The sequence below is a fragment of the Vulpes vulpes genome, chromosome 15 (genome assembly GCF_048418805.1).
Source record: "Vulpes vulpes isolate BD-2025 chromosome 15, VulVul3, whole genome shotgun sequence".
In the NCBI taxonomy this organism is placed as follows: domain Eukaryota; kingdom Metazoa; phylum Chordata; class Mammalia; order Carnivora; family Canidae; genus Vulpes; species Vulpes vulpes.
The window spans coordinates 90,041,364-90,062,701 of NC_132794.1; the positions used below are offsets into that span (position 1 = coordinate 90,041,364).

General features: G+C 36.8%; 1 protein-coding gene and 1 pseudogene across 3 annotated transcripts in view; both read left to right on the plus strand.

The window, feature by feature from the left end:
• Window positions 1-8,513, plus strand: part of CUTC (cutC copper transporter) — a 24,821-nt gene extending 16,308 nt beyond the window's left edge. For 2 of the 3 annotated variants that reach the window (XM_025991893.2, XM_025991902.2), the window contains 3 exons: window positions 5,483-5,510; window positions 7,109-7,214; window positions 8,010-8,513. In XM_025991893.2, the coding sequence (XP_025847678.1) occupies window positions 5,483-5,510; window positions 7,109-7,214; window positions 8,010-8,124 (249 nt within the window). In that variant the 3' untranslated portion in view covers window positions 8,125-8,513. The remainder of the gene's footprint in view (window positions 1-5,482; window positions 5,511-7,108; window positions 7,215-8,009) is intronic. The other variant, XM_025991907.2, reaches the window with a different exon arrangement.
• LOC112912509 (transmembrane protein 88 pseudogene) lies at window positions 8,158-21,098 on the plus strand (annotated as a pseudogene).
• The last annotated feature ends 240 nt before the right edge of the window (window positions 21,099-21,338 follow it).

Sequence of the window (21,338 nt, forward strand, 5' to 3'; positions counted from 1 at the left end):
ACTGTTTGGGGAATGTTGGGGGGGGAAGATGAGAGCATCTGAAATATTATTCTCTTAGCAAATTTTCAGTATTCAGTGCAGTATAGTCATGTTGTATTTTAGATCTGTAGTTTTATTCATCTTGCATAATTGCAACTTTGTATCCTTTGACTAATATCTACCCATATACCCCACCTTCTCACCCTTGATACCACCAGTGTTTTATTCTCTGTTTCTATGTATTTGACTTTTTTAGATTCCACATGTGAGATCATGCTAACTTTATTTTTTGAAGTAATTACCTAGCAGTGTAATACACTGGATAAAGCATAGGTTTTGGGATTAGAAAGGTCTGTGTTTAAATCCTGGCTTTGCCATTTATTGACAGTAACTCGGCAAATTACCTAACCATTCTAAACTTCAGTTTCTTCATCTACCAACTTAATGTATTTATAGTGCCTACCTCCTAGAATAGTTATGGATTATTTCAGATAATAGCACAAAATTTGATACTTAGTAAATGCTTTATATTGTTAAATCACTTTGATGGCTTTAGGTAAGCATATAGTTCTCAATAATCTTTTATGGAAACCAGCTTCCTCCCAAAAGTGGTAGAGTTAGTTTAATTTGTCCATATTTTGGAAAGCTCTCACTTGGAAGAAACAGTTAAATGTGACTTTTTTTTCTCCTAAAATCATTTCAGCTTTCTAGATATAATATTTTGTATTATGATTGCTTTACTTTAGCATATTTGAGAATACTAAGTGGCCTTGTTCCACTTAATGCTCTGAACAACTATTAAATTCTATGAGATAGCCCATTTCCCCTTTTACTCTATTTCACTACCTTACTTTATTGATTTTTTTTAAAGGATTTAATTTATTTATTTGAGAGAAATAGAATGAAAGAATGAGCAGGGGAAGCAAGCAAAGGGAGAGGGAGCAACAGACTCCCTGCTGAGCAAGGAGCCTGGCACGGGGCTCCATCCCAGGAACCTGAGATCATGACCTGAGCCAAAGGCAGACACTTACCTGACTGAGACACTCAGGCAGCAGCCTGCTTTATTGTTTTTTCATTATACATAATTGCTACCTGAAATTTTATTATATAAATATTACCTATCTGCTGTCTATCTTCCATAAACATGTAAGCTCCATTGCAGTAGTAATATTCTCATTTATCATGTCAGAGAGGAAAGAATATTTCTCTGCTTTCTTAGGTTTTATGTTTGAGGGCCTGTGAATTAAACTGACAAAACACAGGTTAGTGAGAGGAAAAACAGATTTTAATCATATGAATATGTATTAGAGTTCACAAAGAAATGTGACTCAAAGAGGTGCTTAGGATTTGTAGGATTAAGCTTACATAAACTATCATTTTAATAAATGAAGAGGAAGGAGGAGAAGGGTGCTTAGGAATTTAAAAGAGGAAGGAGACAGAGCATTTGTGGAGTGGGGGAAAGATTTTTTTGAAAAATAAATAAATGGATCCTAATGAGAATAAATTGAAGATAAAATAGTTTTGTGACAATGTCTATTTGGATGTGGTGCTAATGAGTTATTCCCAGAGAGAGGATTTTTGACAATTGAGTTCTTTTTTGAATTTTCGTGGGAGGCTCTGCTTTTAGGGCAGATAAGGAATTTCAGGAACTCAACTGCTTTCAGCTCAAAATAATTTTTATGCCACAGTGGCATATTCTGGGTCCTTTCAACTGCAATACAGAGAATATTGATAACATGGTAGGCACTTAATAAATATTTGTTGGATGAATGGATGGGTGAGTAAAGTGACATTGATAAACACTTTCATGATAGATCAGTTTGATTGGAGTTTTAAAAATTGATCAGAAGGAAATTATCTGAAAAATCTACAAAATGGTAGTCAACAGATTTTTTTTCTCTGGAAAAAGAAACTAACCTTTTTTGGTAACTTTGGAGCTATCTTTCCAAAATGACATATAATTCAGCTGTCATGAAAAAGTGTGTGTTTTTTCAGTGACAGATGTGCCAGAAGAAGTTGGACTTTGAGGTCACTTTTGATTATTTAACTGAGTCCCTTTTACTTAAATACTAGTCTGGGTGTTCTAAGGTCCTCATTATAGAGTACAGGTTTTTGTTGACTCAGATCTGCAAAAGAGGTTTTTTTGTTTTTGTTTTTGTTTTTTTACACCTTATGGTATTGTAATATGCAACTGATTTATCAGTCTCTATTTCCCTTTTTGCATCAGCATATCATTTTTTAACTAAAAAATTGGAATGCTTTTCACAGGACAGCTTTTATAATATATCTAGCTTATTGGAGCTGTTTTAGAGTTTGTTGCTATTACATAAAGAGCTTCAACAATCATAATGACTGCTCATGTTAACTTTACACTGCTAGTTACTTAGAACCCATTAAAGTATTTGTAACTTGTCTTAAAAGTAAGGAGAAAGCTGTTTTTCCCTCTACTCACAACCATCTCTATCATCTTCCTTACTTTTATTATCTTCCTTCTTTATTGTCCTTATGCTGTCACTGCTTTGGAGAGTTTCTGCTTCTCTTTCCTTCTTTGCACTGTTATTCCTGGTGTTAACTAATTTTTACTTTACTCCATTCTTTTGGTTTCTATTCTCTTCTGTCCTCTCTTATCCTCTGTTTCCTTTCCTTTTCTGCACCTCTGCTTACATTGAACATGCTACCTCTCTTTCTCTTTTCCCCATTTTACCCTCCCTACACTAAGCCATTTTTTTTGTTTTATTTGTCCTAACTGGACATGATATAGAACTAAGTATTCTCAACATTAATTGTATTTATTGAATATATTAGTCAATTGTTTCATTTTTTTCTATGGAAAAATAAACTAAGCTATATGCGATTCTTTATTGAATTTTTTCATAGTTCACTAACACCCAATAGAAGAAAGGTTAGATATCCAACCTTGAGAGCTGCACAGTTGAGGCAAATGACTTGAAATTATTTTGAGTGGCAAAATTGGCTGGTCCAAAAATAAAATAGAAAAAATTCTAACTCCATACAACTTAAATCATTTTATTCCAAAAATTATAAGCTTGACATAAGCTTATAATACATATATACATTAATACATTATATATATATATAATACATATATAATACATTACATACCTACATATGTAATTTTTAAAATTTAAATTAAAAATTTTAAGTTTAGATAGTGAACATACAGTGCAATATTGGTTTCTGGAGTAGAAGTCCAAAGTGATTCATCGCTTACATAAAACACCCAGTGCTCATCACAAGTGCCCTCCTTAATGCCCATCACTCATCTAGCCCATTCCTCACCCACCTCCCTCTATCAACTGTTAGTTTGTTCTCTATTGAGAACTCCAAGAGTCTCTTATGGCTTGTTTCCCCTCTCTTCTTTTTTTCTTTTACCCTTTCCCATATGCTCCTCTGCATCCTTTCTTAAATTACACATCTGAGTGAGATCATATGGTTTTGTCTTTCTCTGACTATTTCACTTAGCATAATATACTCTAGCTCCATCCATGTTATTGCAAATGTCAAGATTTCTTTTTTTCTTTTTCTTTCTTTCTTTCTTTTTTTTTTTTTTTTTTTTTTGATGGCTGAGTAACATTCCATTGTATATATAAACCACATCTTCTTCTTTATCCATTCACCATTGATGGCCATTTGGGCTCTCTCCATAGTTTACCTATTGCTAATAATGCTGCTACAAACATTGAGGTGCATGTACCCCCCCTTCAAATCTGTATTTTTGTATCCTTTATGTAAATAGTAGTGCAGTTGCTGGATTGTTGGGTAGTTCTATTTTTAACTTTTGAGGGATCTCCAAACTGTTCTCCAGAGTGGCTGCACCAGTTCACATTACAACCAATAGTGCAAGGTTCCCCTTTCTATGCATCCTTGCCAGCACCTGTTATTTCTTGTGTTGTTAATTTTAGTCATTCTGACAAGTATGAGGTGGTATCTCATCATGGTGTTGATTTGTATTTCCCTGATGATGAATAATGTTGAGCATCGTTTCATGTGTCTGTTAGCCATCTGGATGTTTTCTTTGGAAAAGTGTCTAATCATGTCTTCTCTGCCTGTTTCTTAACTGGGTTGTTTGTTTTTTGGATGTTGAGTTTGCTAAGTTATTGCCAAGTAGATTTTGGATACTAATCCTTCATCAGATAATGTCATTTGCAAATATCTTCTCCCATTCCATAGGCTGCCTTTTAGTTCTGTTGATTGTTTCCTTCGCTGTGCAAAAGCTTTTTATCTTGATGAAGTCCCAGTAGTTCATTTTTGCTTTTGTTTACTTTGCCTCCAGTGATGAGTCTAGTAAGAAGTTGCTACAGCTAACATCAAAGAGGCTTCTGCCTGTGTTCTCTAGGATTTTGATGGTTTCCTGTCTTATATTTAGGTCTTTCATCCATTTTGAGTTTATTTTTGTGTGTGGTGTAAGAAAGTGGTTCAGTTTCATTCTTCATGTTGCTGAACAGTTTTCCCAACATCATTTCTTGAAGAGACTGTCTTTTTTCCACTGGATATAATTTCCTATGTTGCATATTAGTTGACCATAGAGTTTTGGGTCCATTTCTGGGTTTCCTATTCTGTTTCACTGATCTATGTGTTTTTGTGCCAGTACCATACTGTGTTGATGACTACAGCTTTATAATAGAGCTTGAAATCTGGATTTGTGATGCCTCCAGTTTTGTTTTTCTTTTTCAGAATTGCTTTGGCTGTTTGGGGTCTTTTGTGGTTCCATAGACATTTTAGGATTGGTTGTTCTGGCTCTGTGAAAAATGCTAGTGCATAATATGTAATTTTTATTCTGTCATTGCTACCTACCTGCTACCAGTAGTTCCACTAAATTTGCGTTTGGGCAATAATTGACTTTCAGTGATACTCAGTATATCCCCAAAACTTACTTAGGAAATGTAATGAAAACGTGAATACAAGTAAGGAAGTTTCAATACCTATCATCCAGAATTTACAGAAATTAATTCATATAGTCTAATTTTATTACTTAAAATCCAGCTAAGTGGACTTGTAGTTTTGTTTAACTTATAAAATAAGCTAGGGAATTTAGTTGAGTATACAAGATGTGAGTAGGTTGTTTTCTTCCCAGTAATATACTATTATGTTGTGCTCTTTCTTTTCTGCTGAAATCTTATTTAAATTCAACTATTTCCATTCCACTGCATATCAAGAATTCAAAATTAGTGTTATTTTTCAATAATGGCTTTTATTAAGGTGATGTGATTATTCAGTATTTATACTGTAGTCCCCTATTCTTTGTGTTCATCACAGCACAAGTCTTCAAAGCAGTACAATAAAATAACCTTTCTGAATAGAGTTACTATGCTAGACATCTTCTTTACCCAAGATCCCAAAGAAATAGAGATGACTATTGAAAGTTAGAGACTAGTAGTAGTTTTTAAAATTTAATATACTTTCACTCATGCTTCTGTTCTCACTGCCTTATTATCCCATTTGAGAGAACGATATTAAAATTTGTTTTTTTTTCTTTTTCCAGGCAAAAGGGAGGATTGTGGTAATGCCAGGTATTTAAATTATCTATCCATTTGTTAGTATAACACTGAAGTGTAGTAGAGGAAGAACAAAAAAGGCAGGACAACATGAGAGAAAATATTAATACATGGTATTCAGAGAGAAAAATACATAATTTGATTAAAAGTTTAAGATTGGGAGATCTGTGCTGGAATTTAAAACTTCAGATACAGAGAACATTCAAGCAGGAATTAGCTCAGAGAATTAATAAAGAAGTAAATTGATTGGGATTGAGGTTTCTTTCTGTTTGCTCTCCCATAGTATAGAATATTGTGAATATGGATGTTCATCTCTGGTGAGGCACACCAAATTTGATGCTGCTGTACTGAGTTAGGGCCAAATGTCCTCATTGTTAACAGGTGCATGCAAATGTTTAGGCAATATCTGTGGAGAAATATAATACTCTCTTGGTTCTTGAAAATCTCTGGTCACCAAATTCTGTCTTATAGCTAGAACAATTGGAGCATATGCTCCTGATGATAATCAAAAGATCAATTAGGTACATTCTGGCTCATTAGAGATGAACAATTTTTAAAGAATTAATAAGAGAATCTAGAATCAGGGACAAATATAATCTTAATTTTTTCATATTAATTTTCTCAAACATATAAAAAAGTAGAAAATAGCATAATGAATACTCATATATTCATTCCCTAGATTTAACATTTTGCCGCATTTGTTATCTTTTTTTACCCTTAGGTATTTTAAAGTGAAAAGCTTCATGACGTTTTATCTTTACACATGTCTAAAAAAAGAGTGTTTTTTCAGCTTCTTAGGGCTCAGTGATATCACTGAGAAAAGAAAACAAGTTAGTGAGTCCAAAAGAGTATATGTAAAATTACTTCAACTTGAATAGTTTGAAATACCAAGTATGTATTTTATCAGTAATTCAAAAATCTTTATTGACTACATCCTATATATTAAGAAAGAAGGCTATAAAGAGTAATTTTTTATTTTTAATCTGGTATCAGTTCAAAATATAATTTATATACAAATATTTAACTAAAAGATTGTTCAGCGAAACAAATGAGTCATTACAAAGTACTTGTGCATTTACTAGAGTAGAATCAGATTCTTCTGTGAAAAACAGGAAGTTGATACTGTAATGAATAAACTGTGTAACTTCATTTCCAGTGAGGTCAGTGTGTTCTTTGAATCCTGGGTTAAAGAGAGAACTTGTGTCATTCTGACACATCTCTGAGGCTGTGCTTTGTAGCTTCATCCTCAAACATATCCTTACTTTTTGATTTTGCTTAAATTGAGGGGGAGCAGAGAGAGCACTCAGTCATTTTTCCTTGCCCTAGAACAATCTTTTTAAAGTCAGTATCATATGGGATTGCTATTCAAACCAATGGATGTGTAAGATTCCATCATACAGGTTCTATGACCTTATTAGTTGTTCTCCAGAGTCTGTAGCCTATGTCTTCTGTCATTTCTTTCTAATCTCATTCTAGCTTAGTAGGGAGAGAGTAACTCTTGAGCAATGAAAAATTTTGATATGGGAATTTCAGGTAGAGCAAGCAGTCACTATTTTCATTAAATTTTCTACAGAATTCTCTTCTACTTAATGTATTACTTATTCTTCCTACAGGGGGTGGCATAACAGACAGAAATCTACAAAGGATCCTTGAGGGTTCGGGTGCTACAGAATTTCACTGTTCTGCTCGGTCAGCTAGAGATTCAGGAATGAAGTTTCGGTAAAAATGTATTCTTTGATTCATACAAGAAGGGACAGGTTAATCTTTATATCCTGATAAAGGAAAACTTTAGTCGTGATGGTGTGATTAGTGAATGGTATGTTGTGATTAATATGTAAGTATTGCAGTCAGTTTTGAATTTTTTTTTTGTTTTGAATTTTTTCAACTGCAAAATGGTTTTATCTTGCCTCACATAGCAGGCTTTTCTGAACTTAGGTGAACCTTTATATTTTTAAGTTATTGCTGAACTTAGACCAGTTAATAATAAACTATATCTCAGTAGGTAAACTTCAAATGAGTCAGATGTGTATGTATGCCCATTCAACTGTGATTTCCTTTACCTGAGTTAATAACTGTGGTATAAGAATGGAAGAGTCTAGTCATTATTATCCCTCCACCTTTAATACTTCGTCTTCTCTCGTCTTTGCTCTCATTTTTAGTTATTTTGAAATTATACCACCATTAAGAAATTTAAACCATTGAGTTTTTTTATTATACTTTAGAAGACTCCTATAATTTAATAGTTAGTAGTTTATTATTTCTATTTAGAATTGGGAAAAATGACATGTAAAAGAAGAGCCTTAGAGCTACATTTCTAGATATAAAATCAAGTATATTGTCAGGTATATTTGACTACTAGATACTTCAAGTAATTAATAAAAATTATTAAATATGGGAATCCAGGATCCTTGACCTACCTGTGTTCTTGAACCATTAAATAGCCTATAAAATGAAGTGCGAGGAGGAGGGCTAATATAAAACTAACTATCTGATTTTTTATTATTTCTGTTGCAGAAATTCCTCTGTTGCCATGGGAGCCTCTCTTTCTAGCTCAGAATATTCTCTAAAGGTAACAGATGTGGCACAAGTAAGGACTTTGAATGCTATTGCAAAGAATATTCTGGTTTAGCCAGACCTCTCTAAGAAACATGGATATCACAAGATGAAGGTAGAAGAGTAGTCTGTAATTCTCTCTGATATAGCTTTAACCTTCTTCTCTGGCCAGGACAGTCACAGTCTTTAAGTCTCACATGGCCATGGAGAATGTTTCCAAGAAGACAAAGAAGTCGAACAAAGCTACAATCACTTCCTTTGCTTAATCTTGCCAGCCATCTCTGTTATCATGGTTTAATGTGGTCTATGCTTATTTGACAGACAGAGGTTTAGTCTGTTTTGCAGAATTAATTGATGAACTGGGAAAACTGAACTGTAAGGTATGAATTCAGGTGTGACTTCAGCATCAATTTAATAACAGTATTTTGCTTTTCTATTTATAAAATAAAAATTTCCATTCTGTTATGGTAGAGTCTTTTTTTAATTTAAATTAAATTTAATTAACATGTAGTGTATTATTAGTTTCAGAAGTAGAATATAGTGGTTCATCAGTTGCATATAACACCCAGTACTCATTCCATCAAGTACCCTCCTTAATATCCATTACTCAGTTTCCCCATCCCTCCACCCACCTCTCCTCTGGCAATCCTGTTTGTTTCCTATAGTTAAGAGTCTCTATTTTTTTAAAAGATTGATTATTTATTTATTTATTTATTTATTTATTTATTTATTTATTTAACAGAGAGAGAGAGCAAGCACAAGCAGGGGGAGCGGTAAGCAGAGGGAGAGAGAGAAGCAGGGTTCATGCTGAGCAGGGAGCCCAATGTAGGGCTTGATTCTAGGACCCTGGGATCATGACCTGAGCTGAAGGCAGACACTTAACCGACTGAGCCACCCAGGCACCCACCTATAGTTAAGAGTCTCTTATGGTTTGTCTTCTTCTCTGTTCTTGTCTTATTTAATTTTTCCTTCTCTTCCTATATGTTCATCTGTTTTGTTTCTTAAATTCCGCATATGAGTGAAATTATATGATATTTATCTTTCTCTGACTGACTTATTTCATTTAGCATAATATCCTCTAGTTCTATCTATGTCATTGCAAATGGCAAGATTTCATACTTTTTGATGGCTGAGTGATATATATATATCCCACATCTTTATCCATCATCTGTCAATAGACATCTAGGCTCTGCATATTTTGGCTATTGTGGACATTGTTGAATCCCAGTCTGTAGTCAAATATAAAAGGGAAGATTATTTTTTTCTTTCATTTTTTCTTTTTATTATACTCATTAGATGGGCAAGATACTAAGTACAACATAAAAATTTCCACAAGTGGGAAGCAGGATATAAAAGTTTCCAGACTTAAAAAAGCAGAAGTGATCCAATGTTTACCAGGTTACTTCTACCTCTGTTCCCATATAGAGAAATGACTTAGTCATAAGGTTCATCTAACAAATTTATGAAGACCTATAGTAAAAATTGGGGAGATTATAGATGTTAGCAAAAATAGCTGATTCTCTCAACTGAGGCCACACATAGAGAGAATGGATTCTAGGGATAAAAGATTATTTTCCTATGAGCAGTTCCCAAATGGTAAAATTTATCATTAGCTTTATCTGACACTTTCATATTTATAACCTCATTTTATATTAATAGCTTGTATTAGAACTGTTGTTTCTATTTTAAGAGAGCAACTGAAATATAATACAAAGAGCTTGCCCTTGGTCAGAAAGCTAGTTAGTGTAGCTTCTGTGAATAGTGTGCACAGATTTGGGTACTAATGAATGTGTGTAGCAAGAACTTTGCCTTTATTTAAATGAATCCCTTAAAAAAAATTAAATAAATAAAGTAAAATAAAAATAAATGAGTCCCTTACCTCATCTTTAAATTTTAGATTATTTCCCAACTTTTTCAGGTATAATTTCAGTGTAGAATATTTGCTGAATAATTTATGAAAAATGAGAGGCAAACTATTTAAAAACCAACAATAACCTCAGTTGTTTCTTTTCTTACTTGTTCAGACTATTAGTAAAGATAATAAATATTTCAAAAAGTTACTGACTTTAAATATAGATATAGATATGCAAGTATCACATACACACACATATAATCATATTTAGTGTTTTGGCCCAACCCTCCCCCATGCTTAGACTTCACTATATGATCTTCCAAAGACAACAGCAGGCCATGTTATCATCTCTTTTTTTTTTTTTTTTAAAGATTTCATTCACTTGTGCATGAGAGACACAGAGAGAGGCAGAGACACAGGCACAGGGAGAAGCAGGCTCCAAGCTGGGAGCCCGATGTGGGACTCCTTCCCAGGACTCCAGGACCATGCCCCAGACCGAAGGCAGGCTCTAAAGCGCTGAGCCATCCAGGGATCCCCTATCATCTCATTTTCTAAGATACAGATTAACTAGGGATGTAAGAGGTAGTGTGAATTATTCAAACTTTAACAACAGATTATTGTTGTTTATGATACTTGAATGCTAGGCTACTAACCTTCAGGTCTCCTGCTTTCAGGTGCTTCTGGATATGGTATAGAGAGCAATACTCCTAGGCAAATCAGACACACCTGGGATATCCTAGTTCCCAGTTTAAGCTTGAGAAAGTTCACTTTCTTAAACTTTAATTCCCTCATCTGTAAGCCAGGAATAATAACTAAACCATGGTTTCTGGTTAAACAATATATTCAAGCACCAAATACATAGTGAGTACCCATTAAATGTTCTTTTCTTCTAGTTTAGCTTTCTAGTATCAGTCTTTGATAGTTTAAAAGCCCTTCCCAGGAAACTAGGCATCGACAAGTGAAGCTAACACTTTGCCTCCTACTATGTGAATATAAAAGAAGCATAAGGTAATTCCTACCTTGATTTTATTTTTCTGTACTTTATCTTTTTTTTGAATATTTACTGATTATTTCACACATATTAAGTTTCTTGTCAACAATATTATAAGTATTTTGAGGCTATGAGACCATATCTTTATATTTTTATATATTTCTCTTTGCACTCATCAAATTGTATACTCATAGTATTGATTTCCTTGATTGTGAAAAAAGAGTGCTAGATCGGTGATCCTGGCTGTATCACTGTCTTTGGTAACTATGCTGGATATTTTTTGCTTGCTCTTCCAGATCCACTCGTCACTTTGTTCTGTAAACTGAATCCAGCAACATAAAAGTGACTATACACTGACCAAGTAGAATTTATACTAGGAATGCAATGCTGGTTTAACATCCAAAAGTCTATATTGATAGAATAAACTGTAAAATCACACAATCTGCTCAACACAGAAAAAGGATTTGACAAAATCCTACATCCTTTCAGAAACAAAACACTCAACAAATTTGAAGTAGAGGGAATTTCCTCAACCTTACAATGAATATCTACAACAAAACAAAAAACACAACTAACATCATACTTAATACTTAAAATAAGAAATAAGGTGTCCACTTTTACCATTCCTATTCAGCATTGTACTGAAGGTTCTAGTGAGGGCTATTAAGCAAGAAAAAGAAATAAAAAGCATCCAGATTGGACAGGAAGAGGCAAAGTACTTTTTATTTTTAGAGACATGATCTTATATATAGAAAATTCTAAGAAATACAAACACAAAAAGTTAAACGAGTTCAGCAAGTTTGCAGGATATAAAGTCAACATACGGAATCAGTTGTATTTCTATGTAGCAGCAATTAACAATCTTAAAATGCAATTAAAACAGTTTCATTTATAATAGCATCAAAAAAGAAAATGCTTAGGAATACATTTAAAGAAGTGCTAGACAGTACACTAAAAACCTCAAAGCATTGTTGAAAGAAATTTAAATAGACCTAATATAAATAAAAGGCATCCCAGGGCATCTGCGTGGCTCAATCAGTTAAGAGTCCAACTCTTGATTCTGGTTCAGGTTATGATCTCAGGATTGTAAGGTTGAGTCCCAAGACAGTCTCTATGCTGGATGTGGAGCCTGCTTAAGATTCTCTCTCCCCATCTCCCTATCATAAACCAAAACAAAACATAAAGACATCCCATATTTATAAATTGGAAGACAATATTGTTAAGACAGCAATATTCTCCAGTTGATCTACAAATTCAGTGTAATCCCTATCAAAATCACAACTGTGTTTTTTGCAGAATTTAACAAGCTGACCCTAAAATTTATCTGGAAATACAAGAGACCCTGCATAATGAATCTTGTAAAAGAAGAACAAAGTTGGAAGACTTACATTTTAAAATTTACTGCAAAGCTGTAATAATTAAAATAATGTGGTACAGACATAAAGATGAGTCTGTAACTCAATGCAATAGAATTAAGAGTCCAGAAATAAACTCTTAGAGGCAATTGATTCTTGACAAGGGTGCCAAAACAATTCACTGGGGAAAGAATGGTCTTTTAAACAAATGGTGCTAGGACAACTGGAAATCCACATGCAAAAAAATGAAGTTGTACCTTACTTCACATCAAATACCAGAATTAACTCAAATGGAGCATAGACCTAAATTAAAGGACTAAAACATAAAACTCTGAGAAAGAAACTAGAGTAAATCTTTGTGACCTTGGATCAGGCAAAGCTTTAGATATGAACTCAAAAGCACAAATGACATAAGAAAAAACTGGTAAATTGGACTTTCTCAAAGTTGGAAACTTATGCTCAAAGGATAACATCAAGAAAGTGAAAAGACGGGGCACATGGGTGGCTCAGTGGTAGAGCATCGGCCTTTGGCTCAGGTCATGATCCCAGGGTCCTAGGATCGAGTTCTGCATCAGGCTCCCAGCAGGGAGACTGCTTCTCCCTCTGCCAATGTCTCTGCCTCACTCTCTGTGTCTCTCATGAATAAATAAAATCTTAAAAAAAAAAAGTGAAAAGACAACCCACAGAATGGGAGAAAACATTTGTAAATTGATTCTTGACAAGGGTGCTGGAGGGTTTACATCCAGAATATAAAAAGAATACATAAAACTCAACAATAAAAAGACAACCCAACTTTAAAATGGGCAAAGGGTTTGTATAGACATTTGCACAAAGATGGTATACAGTTGAATAACAAGTACATAAAAAGATGCTCAACATCATTAGTCATTAGGGAAATGCACGTCAAAACCCCAGTGAAGTACCACTTTACACCCACTAGAATGATTATAATGGAAGACTGACCATACCAAGTGTCGGCAAATATGTGGAGCAACTAGAACTTTCATATACTGCTGCTGGGAATGTGAAATGGTGAAGTTGCTTTGTAAAATAATCTAGGGGTTTCTCAAAATGTTAAACATAGAGTTTCCATATGTCATAGCAATTCTATGTGTAGGTGTACACCCAAGAGAATTGAAAACATGTTCACACAAAAAGTTGTATCCAAATGTTCATTGGCACCATCAATCATCTTCTAGAATTAGAGATGAACCATTTTGTAACCCTTAATGACAAATCAGTTAAAGACCACCAACACTAAAACCACTAGGTAAAAGGTGGAATGGGAACTAAATATCCTAGAGATTATTTGCTACTCAAAAAAATAGGAACTTAACATTATAATGGAGCTATCTGGTTATCAACTTAATCCAGTGAACAAACAATATTACTAGCAGTGGGAGAGTATACTACTAAGGATTTGAGAGGGGAAGAGGTCATCCAGTGCACAACCTATGTTAGGAATCACAGTTTGGAGGTCTCCAATGTGCCTCATGGAAGAGTAGGACTACCCGGAAAGCTGTAACAAAGTGTGATGGTTAGCCATTGAGCAAGAAAGAGTGAACTACAAACAGCAGCAGCTCATACAGTGGCTTGGGATTTTCCAATTTCAGCATCAAAAAGTCCTATAAAATCAGTCTCATCATTTTAGTTATACCTCATTAAGTGAGCAAAATGTGGTAAACACTTTCCTTAATAATTAAACCTATTTACTCCCAGTTAATACTGAATGACTTGGGTGTTTCAAAATAAATAAATAAATAAAACTTAAATATTTTCTCAGAAAAAAAAAAAAAAAAAGTCCTATAGTCTGGGAAACTCCTCAGTGCCAGGCAAACTGGAAAAGTTCAGTCATCTACAAGCTCAGTAAAGTTACCTTTGCCTCTTTTCTTCAGCCCTCACATCCTCGCCCCAATCCTGGAAATTAGATGGCAAGGAATTGAATAACAAGGGAAAATAGTAAAAGGAATGATACTTCTGTCCTGGCCCATTGCTGAGGTCTCTGAGTTAAGAAAAGAGAGAGGCTTTAAAATGAATGTGAGATTGTATTGTGGGTGATAATAATGTTCCAAAATTAATTGTAGTGATGGTTGCCCAAGTCTGTGAATATGCCAAAAACCATTGAATTGTACACCTTAAGTGAGGAAGTGTATATAATTTGTAACTCAATAAAGCTGTTTTTAAAAAATTTGTGGTTTTTTAAAAAAATATTTATTTATTCATGAAAAACACAGCAGCAGAGACATAAGCAGAGGGAGAAGCAGTCTCCCAATAGGGAGCCTGATGCAGGACTTGATCCCAGAACCTCAGAATCAGACCTGAGTCAAAGGCAGACACTCAATCACTGAGCCACCCAGGTGCCCCAAAATGAGAGTTTTAGATTAGCTTTAACCTTTTAATGCCTGAAGAAGACCACAAAAGCATAGGATCTGCCTGAGATGTGGTCAATGGCAGGCAAGTAGGTTTTATAGCATGGTTGAGGACAATGGTGGAAGCAAAATATTGTTTCTTGTTTGTTTTCTGTTTAGTTTGCATTTTGGTAAACTGGCTACACTAGTTTGAATGGATTCCTGTACCATTCCACCAAAAGTTGTGGCTAAGACACCTGAGGAATACACATTCTGTCTATTCCTGTATAGATACTAAGTTTCATCCTTGTATAAAAGCAGATAAATTGTATATTTGGATTGCATTGCTCTGATCCCTCATAGAATTTTTTTAAAAAATCAAACCATGTTGGCATTATGCCATGGTCTATATTGGAAATATAATAGAAAACAGTTGTATAAAATATTTATACAGGTGTGTTATTGAGGCCCTGTAGGAGACTTTTTCCCCCCTTCAGTGTTAGTCTGAAGAGTAGCCAGGCTTCTAAACAAATGATTTGTTGATATTTTATGTATATGGAGTCATATCACGATCAAGACATTATTTTCAAAAAAAAAAAAAGACATTATTTTCTTTTCTGCCTAACTCTTCCTTTCTGAAGCTGTCCTAGAAAGATGATGCATTCCTGGTGGAATTGTCATTCATATAGTTTTACTTCCCCAGTCCATGGGAGAAGGCACATTGATCCAGGCTAGTCAGTTAGAATGCCTCATGCTTTTGTCCACATGACTGATCCAGAGAGGAGAACACAACACAAATAGGACCATTCAGAATCCTACCTAAGATTTTTTCTGGAGCTCTCAGAAAAGAGATGCTCTCTTTATTTTAAGATTACTGGCCATAACAGTCCTGTAAACCTAGAGCTTTTATAGTCATCTTTGGCAGCAAGTAAAAAGCCCACTTGAGAATGAAACTAACACAGAGGTAAGTTGTGTTTGGTAAGGAATTGATTCAGACGTTGACATGCCAAGAGAACTTTGCTGGTGGCTTCTATTTCTAGGAGACCTAAGAATGAGCCTTTTTTTTTTTTTTTTTTTGCTATATATTATGATATGTGAATGAGCCCTAAAATCATTGCAGCCATCTCACCACCTGTTTGAGAATAAAGGTGATGCCCAAACCAAATGAATGAGAACATGGCCATTGGAATAAGTCAATCTCCCAAGACTCCACCAAAAAGGAGAACTATAGACCAATATCCCCTGATATTGGGATCCCTGAACATGGATGCAAAAATTCTCAACAAGATACTAGCCAATAGAATCCAACAGTACATTAATATTATTCACCAGGACCAAATGGGATTTATCCCCAGGATGCAAGGCTGGTTCAACACTCATAAAACAATCAACATGATAGATCACATCATCAACAAGAGAAAAACCAAGAACCATATGATCCTCTCAATAGATGCAGATAAGCATTTGACAAAATACAGCATCCATTCCTGATCAAAACTTTTCAGAGGGTAGGGATAGAGGGAACATTCCTCAGTATCTTAAAAGCCATCTATGGAAAGCAAAAATCATTCTCAATGGGGAAAACCTGAGAGCCTTTCCCCTAAGATCAGGAACATGACAGGTATATCCATTCTCACCACTGTTATTCAACATAGTACTAGAAGTCCCAGCCTCCGTGATCAGACAACAAAAAGAAATAAAAGGCATTCATATTGGCTAAGAAGTCAAACTCTCCCTCTTTGCAGATGACATGATACTGAACATAGAAAACCCAAAAGACTCCACCCCAAAATTGCTAGAATTTGGAGTAATTCAGCAATGTAGTAGGATACAAAATCAATGCACAGAAATCAGTGGCATTTCTATACCCTAACAATGAGACTGAAGAAAGAGAAATTCAGGAGTCAATCCCATTTACAATTGTACGCAAAAGCATAAGATATCTAGGAATAAACCTAACCAAAGAGGTAAAGGATTTATATCCTAAAAACTACAGAACACTTCTGAAAGAAATTGAGGAACTCACAAAGAGATGGAAAAATATTCCAAGCTCATGGATTGGAAGAATAAATATTGTGAAAATGTCTATGCTATCCAGGGCAATTTACATGTTTAATGCAATCCCTATCAAAATACCATGGACTTTCTTTACAGAGTTGGAACAAATAATCCTAAGATTTGTATGGAATCAGAAAAGACCCCGAATAGCCAGGGGAATATTGAAAAAGAAAACCAAAGCTGGGGGCATCACAATGCTGGGTTTCAAGCTGTACTACAAAGCTGTAATCATCAAGACAGTGTGGTACTGGTACAAAAACAGACACATAGACCATGGAACAGAATAGTGAACCCAGAAATGGGCCCTCAACTCTATGGTCAACTAATATTCAACAAAGCAGGAAAGAATATCCACTGGAAAAAGGACAGTCTCTTCAATAAATGGTGCTGGGAAAATTGGACAGCCACATACAGGAGAATGCAACTAGACCATTCTCTTATACCATACACAAAGATAACCTCAAAATGGATGAAAGATCTAAATGTGAATCCATCAAAATCCTAGAGGAGAATACAGGCAACACCCTTTTGGAACTTGGCCACAGCAACTTCTTGCAAGATACATCTATGAAGAAGGCAAAGGAAACAAAAGCAAAAATGAACTATTGGGACTTAAGATAAAAAAGCTTCCATACAGCAAAAGAAACAGCCAACAAAACTAAAAGACAACCTACAGAATGTGAGAAGATATTTGCAAATGACGTATCAGATAAAGGGCTAGTATCCAAGATCTATAAAGAACTCATTAAACTCAACAGCAAAGAAACAAACAATCCAATCATGAAATGGGCAAAAGACATGAACAGAAACTTCACCAAAGACCTACATATGGCCAACAAGCATGTGAGAAAATGCTCTGCATCACTTGCCATCGGGGAAATACAAATCAAAACTGCAATGAGATACCAATGGTGAAAATTAACAAGACAGGAAACAACAAATGTTGGAGAGGATGTGGAGAAAGGGGAACCCTCTTGCACTGTTGGTGGTAATGTGAACTGGTGCAGCCACTCTGGAAAACAGTGTGGAGTTCCTCCAGAGTGAAAAATAGAGCTACCCTACGACCCAGCAATTGCACTACTGGGTATTTACCCTAAAGACACAGATGCAGTGAAACGCCGGGACACCTGCACCCCAATGTTTATAGCAGCAATGTCCACAATAGCCAAACCATGGAAGGAGCCTCGATGTCCATAGACGAATAGATAAAGAACATGTGGTGTATATATACAATGGAATATTACTCAGCCATCAGAAAGGATGAATAACCACCATTTGCTTTGACATGGATGGAAATGGAGGGTATTATGCTAAGTGAAATAAGTCTATCGGAGAAGGATGATCATCGTATGGTTTCACTCATATGGGGAATATAAGAAATAGTGAAAGGGATTATAAGGGAAAGAAGGGAAAATGAGTGGGAAAAAATAGAGAGGGTGACAAAACATGAGAGACTCCTAACTCTGGGAAACAAAGGGCAGTGGAAGGAGAGGCAGGCGGGGGGATGGGGTGACTGGGTGATGAGCACTGAGGAGGGCACTTGATGGGGTGAGAATTGGGTGTTATACTATATGTTGGCAAATCAAACTTCAATTTAGAAAAAAAAAGGAATAAGTCAATCTCAAGACCACACCATCCTGGGTTTTTGTTTACCTGAACCAATAAATATTTCTATTCAAGCCACTTTTAAGATGGGTATACTTTTATAAGGGCCCTAATATAATTGAAGAATGCATCAATTTCCCTTTCAGCAATTGCTGTGAAGGTTTTATAGCAACCTTCCTTAATAGCGTCAAGAAATTTCCAAATCTCTGTAGGGTATGACAGTTGCAAGAGAAATCCCATCTTTAGAAAAACAGCCTTACTAGTAAATCACTTGTCTTGACTGAGCTCAAAGGTTTCTAAACTTCGTTACAGCTTAATTAAGTCAATCAGAGTTCAACTAACTTCAGACATCAGTCTTAGAAAATGCGCTTGAGAATATCTTGAAGGAGTCGATATATTGTTCTTGTGAAGATAGATCATTTATAAAGTCATCCTATTTGGAAATCTTTTCCACCCACTCACAAGGGTCCACTCACAAGATGCCAAAGAGATGGCCCTTCCTTTTTTATAGATCAAAGACAAACAATTGCCTCTCATGTTTGAGCCACCACCTGGGTGTCTCAGTTGGTTAAGTGTCTGCCTTCGACTAGGGTCCTGATCTCAGGTCCTGATCCCGGGGTCCTGGAATTGAGCCCTGCCTGAGCCGGGCTTCCAGCTCAATGGAGAGTCTGTTTCTCCTTCTCCCTCTGCCCCTCCCCCTGCTTGTGCTCTCTCTTGCTCACTCTCTCCCTCTCTGAAATAAAAATCTTAAAAAAAAAAAGTCATGATTATGAGAATAGCACATTCTATTTACTTAGCCTATATCCATATGCCCAGCACTGTAACTCCTGCTCTATAGATGTAGCCTCCACAGCAAAAGAATTTAAAATTGGAATTATATGATTGAAATTATACATTTTTCCTATAAATGAGCCTCTTCAAAAACCACTTGGTAGCCCCTCTCAAAAATGTCCCCAAGCAGTAAATAAAGCCAAGTGCAAATAAAAGCACTTTCCCAGAATTTCTACATGTATGTATGGATGTATGTAAACACACAGAAAAAAATGCATTTTGCAGTCTTGGCAGTAGGCTTAAATGTGTTTATCCAGAAAATTTTCTTGGGCCCACTAATTTGGTCATCTTCATGCTCTCAATTCACATAACTGGCAATAATAGTCCAACCACAAATTATAAGAATGCATTTGGTATTATGAATTTAAACAACTTCATAGTAAGAAGGCTAGCTTATTTCAAGGCAGTACTTTCTCTTAACAACGATGAGAAAAAATTCAGCTTTGTCTTATCTACAGTTTCTTTTGATCAACAGATTTGTTGGGTGCTATTTTTGGGGAGCCAGTATTCTACAGAATTCAACATCTTCTACGCATTTTCACTTGTTTCCTTCAGTCCTCCAGCTACCCTGAAAGCAACCACTATTAACAATTTCTTGTGTATATTTCCAGAAATTTTTTATAATTTAGTTGTATGTAATTGCTTGGAAAGCTATGTGCCTTTCAGGACACCTGGGTGGTTCAGTGGTTGAGCATCTGCCTTCTCCTCAGATCGTGATCCTGGGGTCCTTGGATGGAGACCCGCATCAGGCTCCCTGCAGGGAGCCTGCTTCTCCCTCTGCCTATGTCTCTGCCTCTCTGTGTCTCGCATGAATAAATAAAATCTTTTTTTTTTTTTAAAGGCTATGTCCTTTTCTATGTGATAACTACTACTTGTATTGCCCCTATGTTATTTTTGTCAGATGCATTTCCTGTTTGGGTACTTTCATATTACTATTTGTTGTAGAAAATTCTCCTAAAAATTAAACAAAAAAGAAGTATTATAAATGTATCTTTGTGTTCTGGTATCACATTCCCCCCCCCCCCCCCCCCAGGACTCAGAAGAGCATTTTTCTCTCCACTGTACATCTTTTTTATGCTAGTCCATTTTCTTCTGTTGTCTTATGACCTATCAAGAATATACGTTATGAGAGGCCGGCCACGGCGGAGGTCCCCGGGGCGCAGCGCCCGGCTCGGCGGCGGCCGGGAGCCCCGGGACCCCCTGGACTGCTGGGCCTGCGCGGAGCTGGTCACGGCCCAGAATCTGCTGGTGGCCGCCTTCAACCTCCTGTTGCTGGCGCTGGTGCTGGGGACCATCCTGCTGCCCGCCGTCACCACGCTAGGCTTCGGCTTCCTCTGCCCCTCCCAGTTCCTGCGCTCCCAGGCGCCCCCCTGCACCGCGCACCTGCGGGACCCGGGCTGCGCGGCCCGGCTGGTCCCGGGATCGCTGCTCCTCGTGCCGCTGCTCGCGCTGGCCCTGCCCAGCTACCGCCGCCTGCGCCTCCGCCTGCGCCTCCGCCTCCGCCTGGCCGACTGCCTCGTGCCCTACAGCCGAGCCCTGTACCGGCGCCCGCGCGCCCCGCAGCCGCGGCAGACCCGGGCCTCGCCGGGGACCCAGGCCGGCCCCGCGTCGGGGAAGGTCTGGGTCTGAGGATCCTCTCGAGTCAAGAGCCACCCCGACGACCGCCGCTCCCCCCGCCCCCCGTCTCCCAGTGGGCCCGAGGACTTGGAGCCCGGGGGTCGCCCGACCTACCCCGCCCCCACCCCAGCCCAGCATCCCCTCGAAGAACCGCTGAGCATCTACCGACCCCAAGCTGGCGGAAATCCGCCACACCCCGGGAAACCCACGTTCCTCCTGCTACCTAGATCCGAATCCTGAACATCTGGGCTGGACCCCGCACACACCCCACCACTGCACCCTCCCCTTCCCCCGCCCCGTGGTTGGGACCGCTCCGCCTGAGTCCTCTTCTGGTGCAGCTCCTCTAGTATTTACGGGCGGGGGGGGCGAGGTTGGAGGGGAAGGAGTGACCACACATCAAATAAAGAGTGAACTGAAAAAAAAAAAAAAAAAAAAAGAATATACCATATGAGATGGTGTGAAATTAAGGCCTATATTAATTATTTCTTTTCTATACCAATATGCCGCTGTCAGAAAAACATTAAACAATTCATCTTATTTCTCTCTAGTTTGTCAGAAGTTAAAAGATCATCTCTTGAGTTTACTAGGAACATTATTCTGTACTGTCAATAGCTTTTACTATTTTTTAAAGTA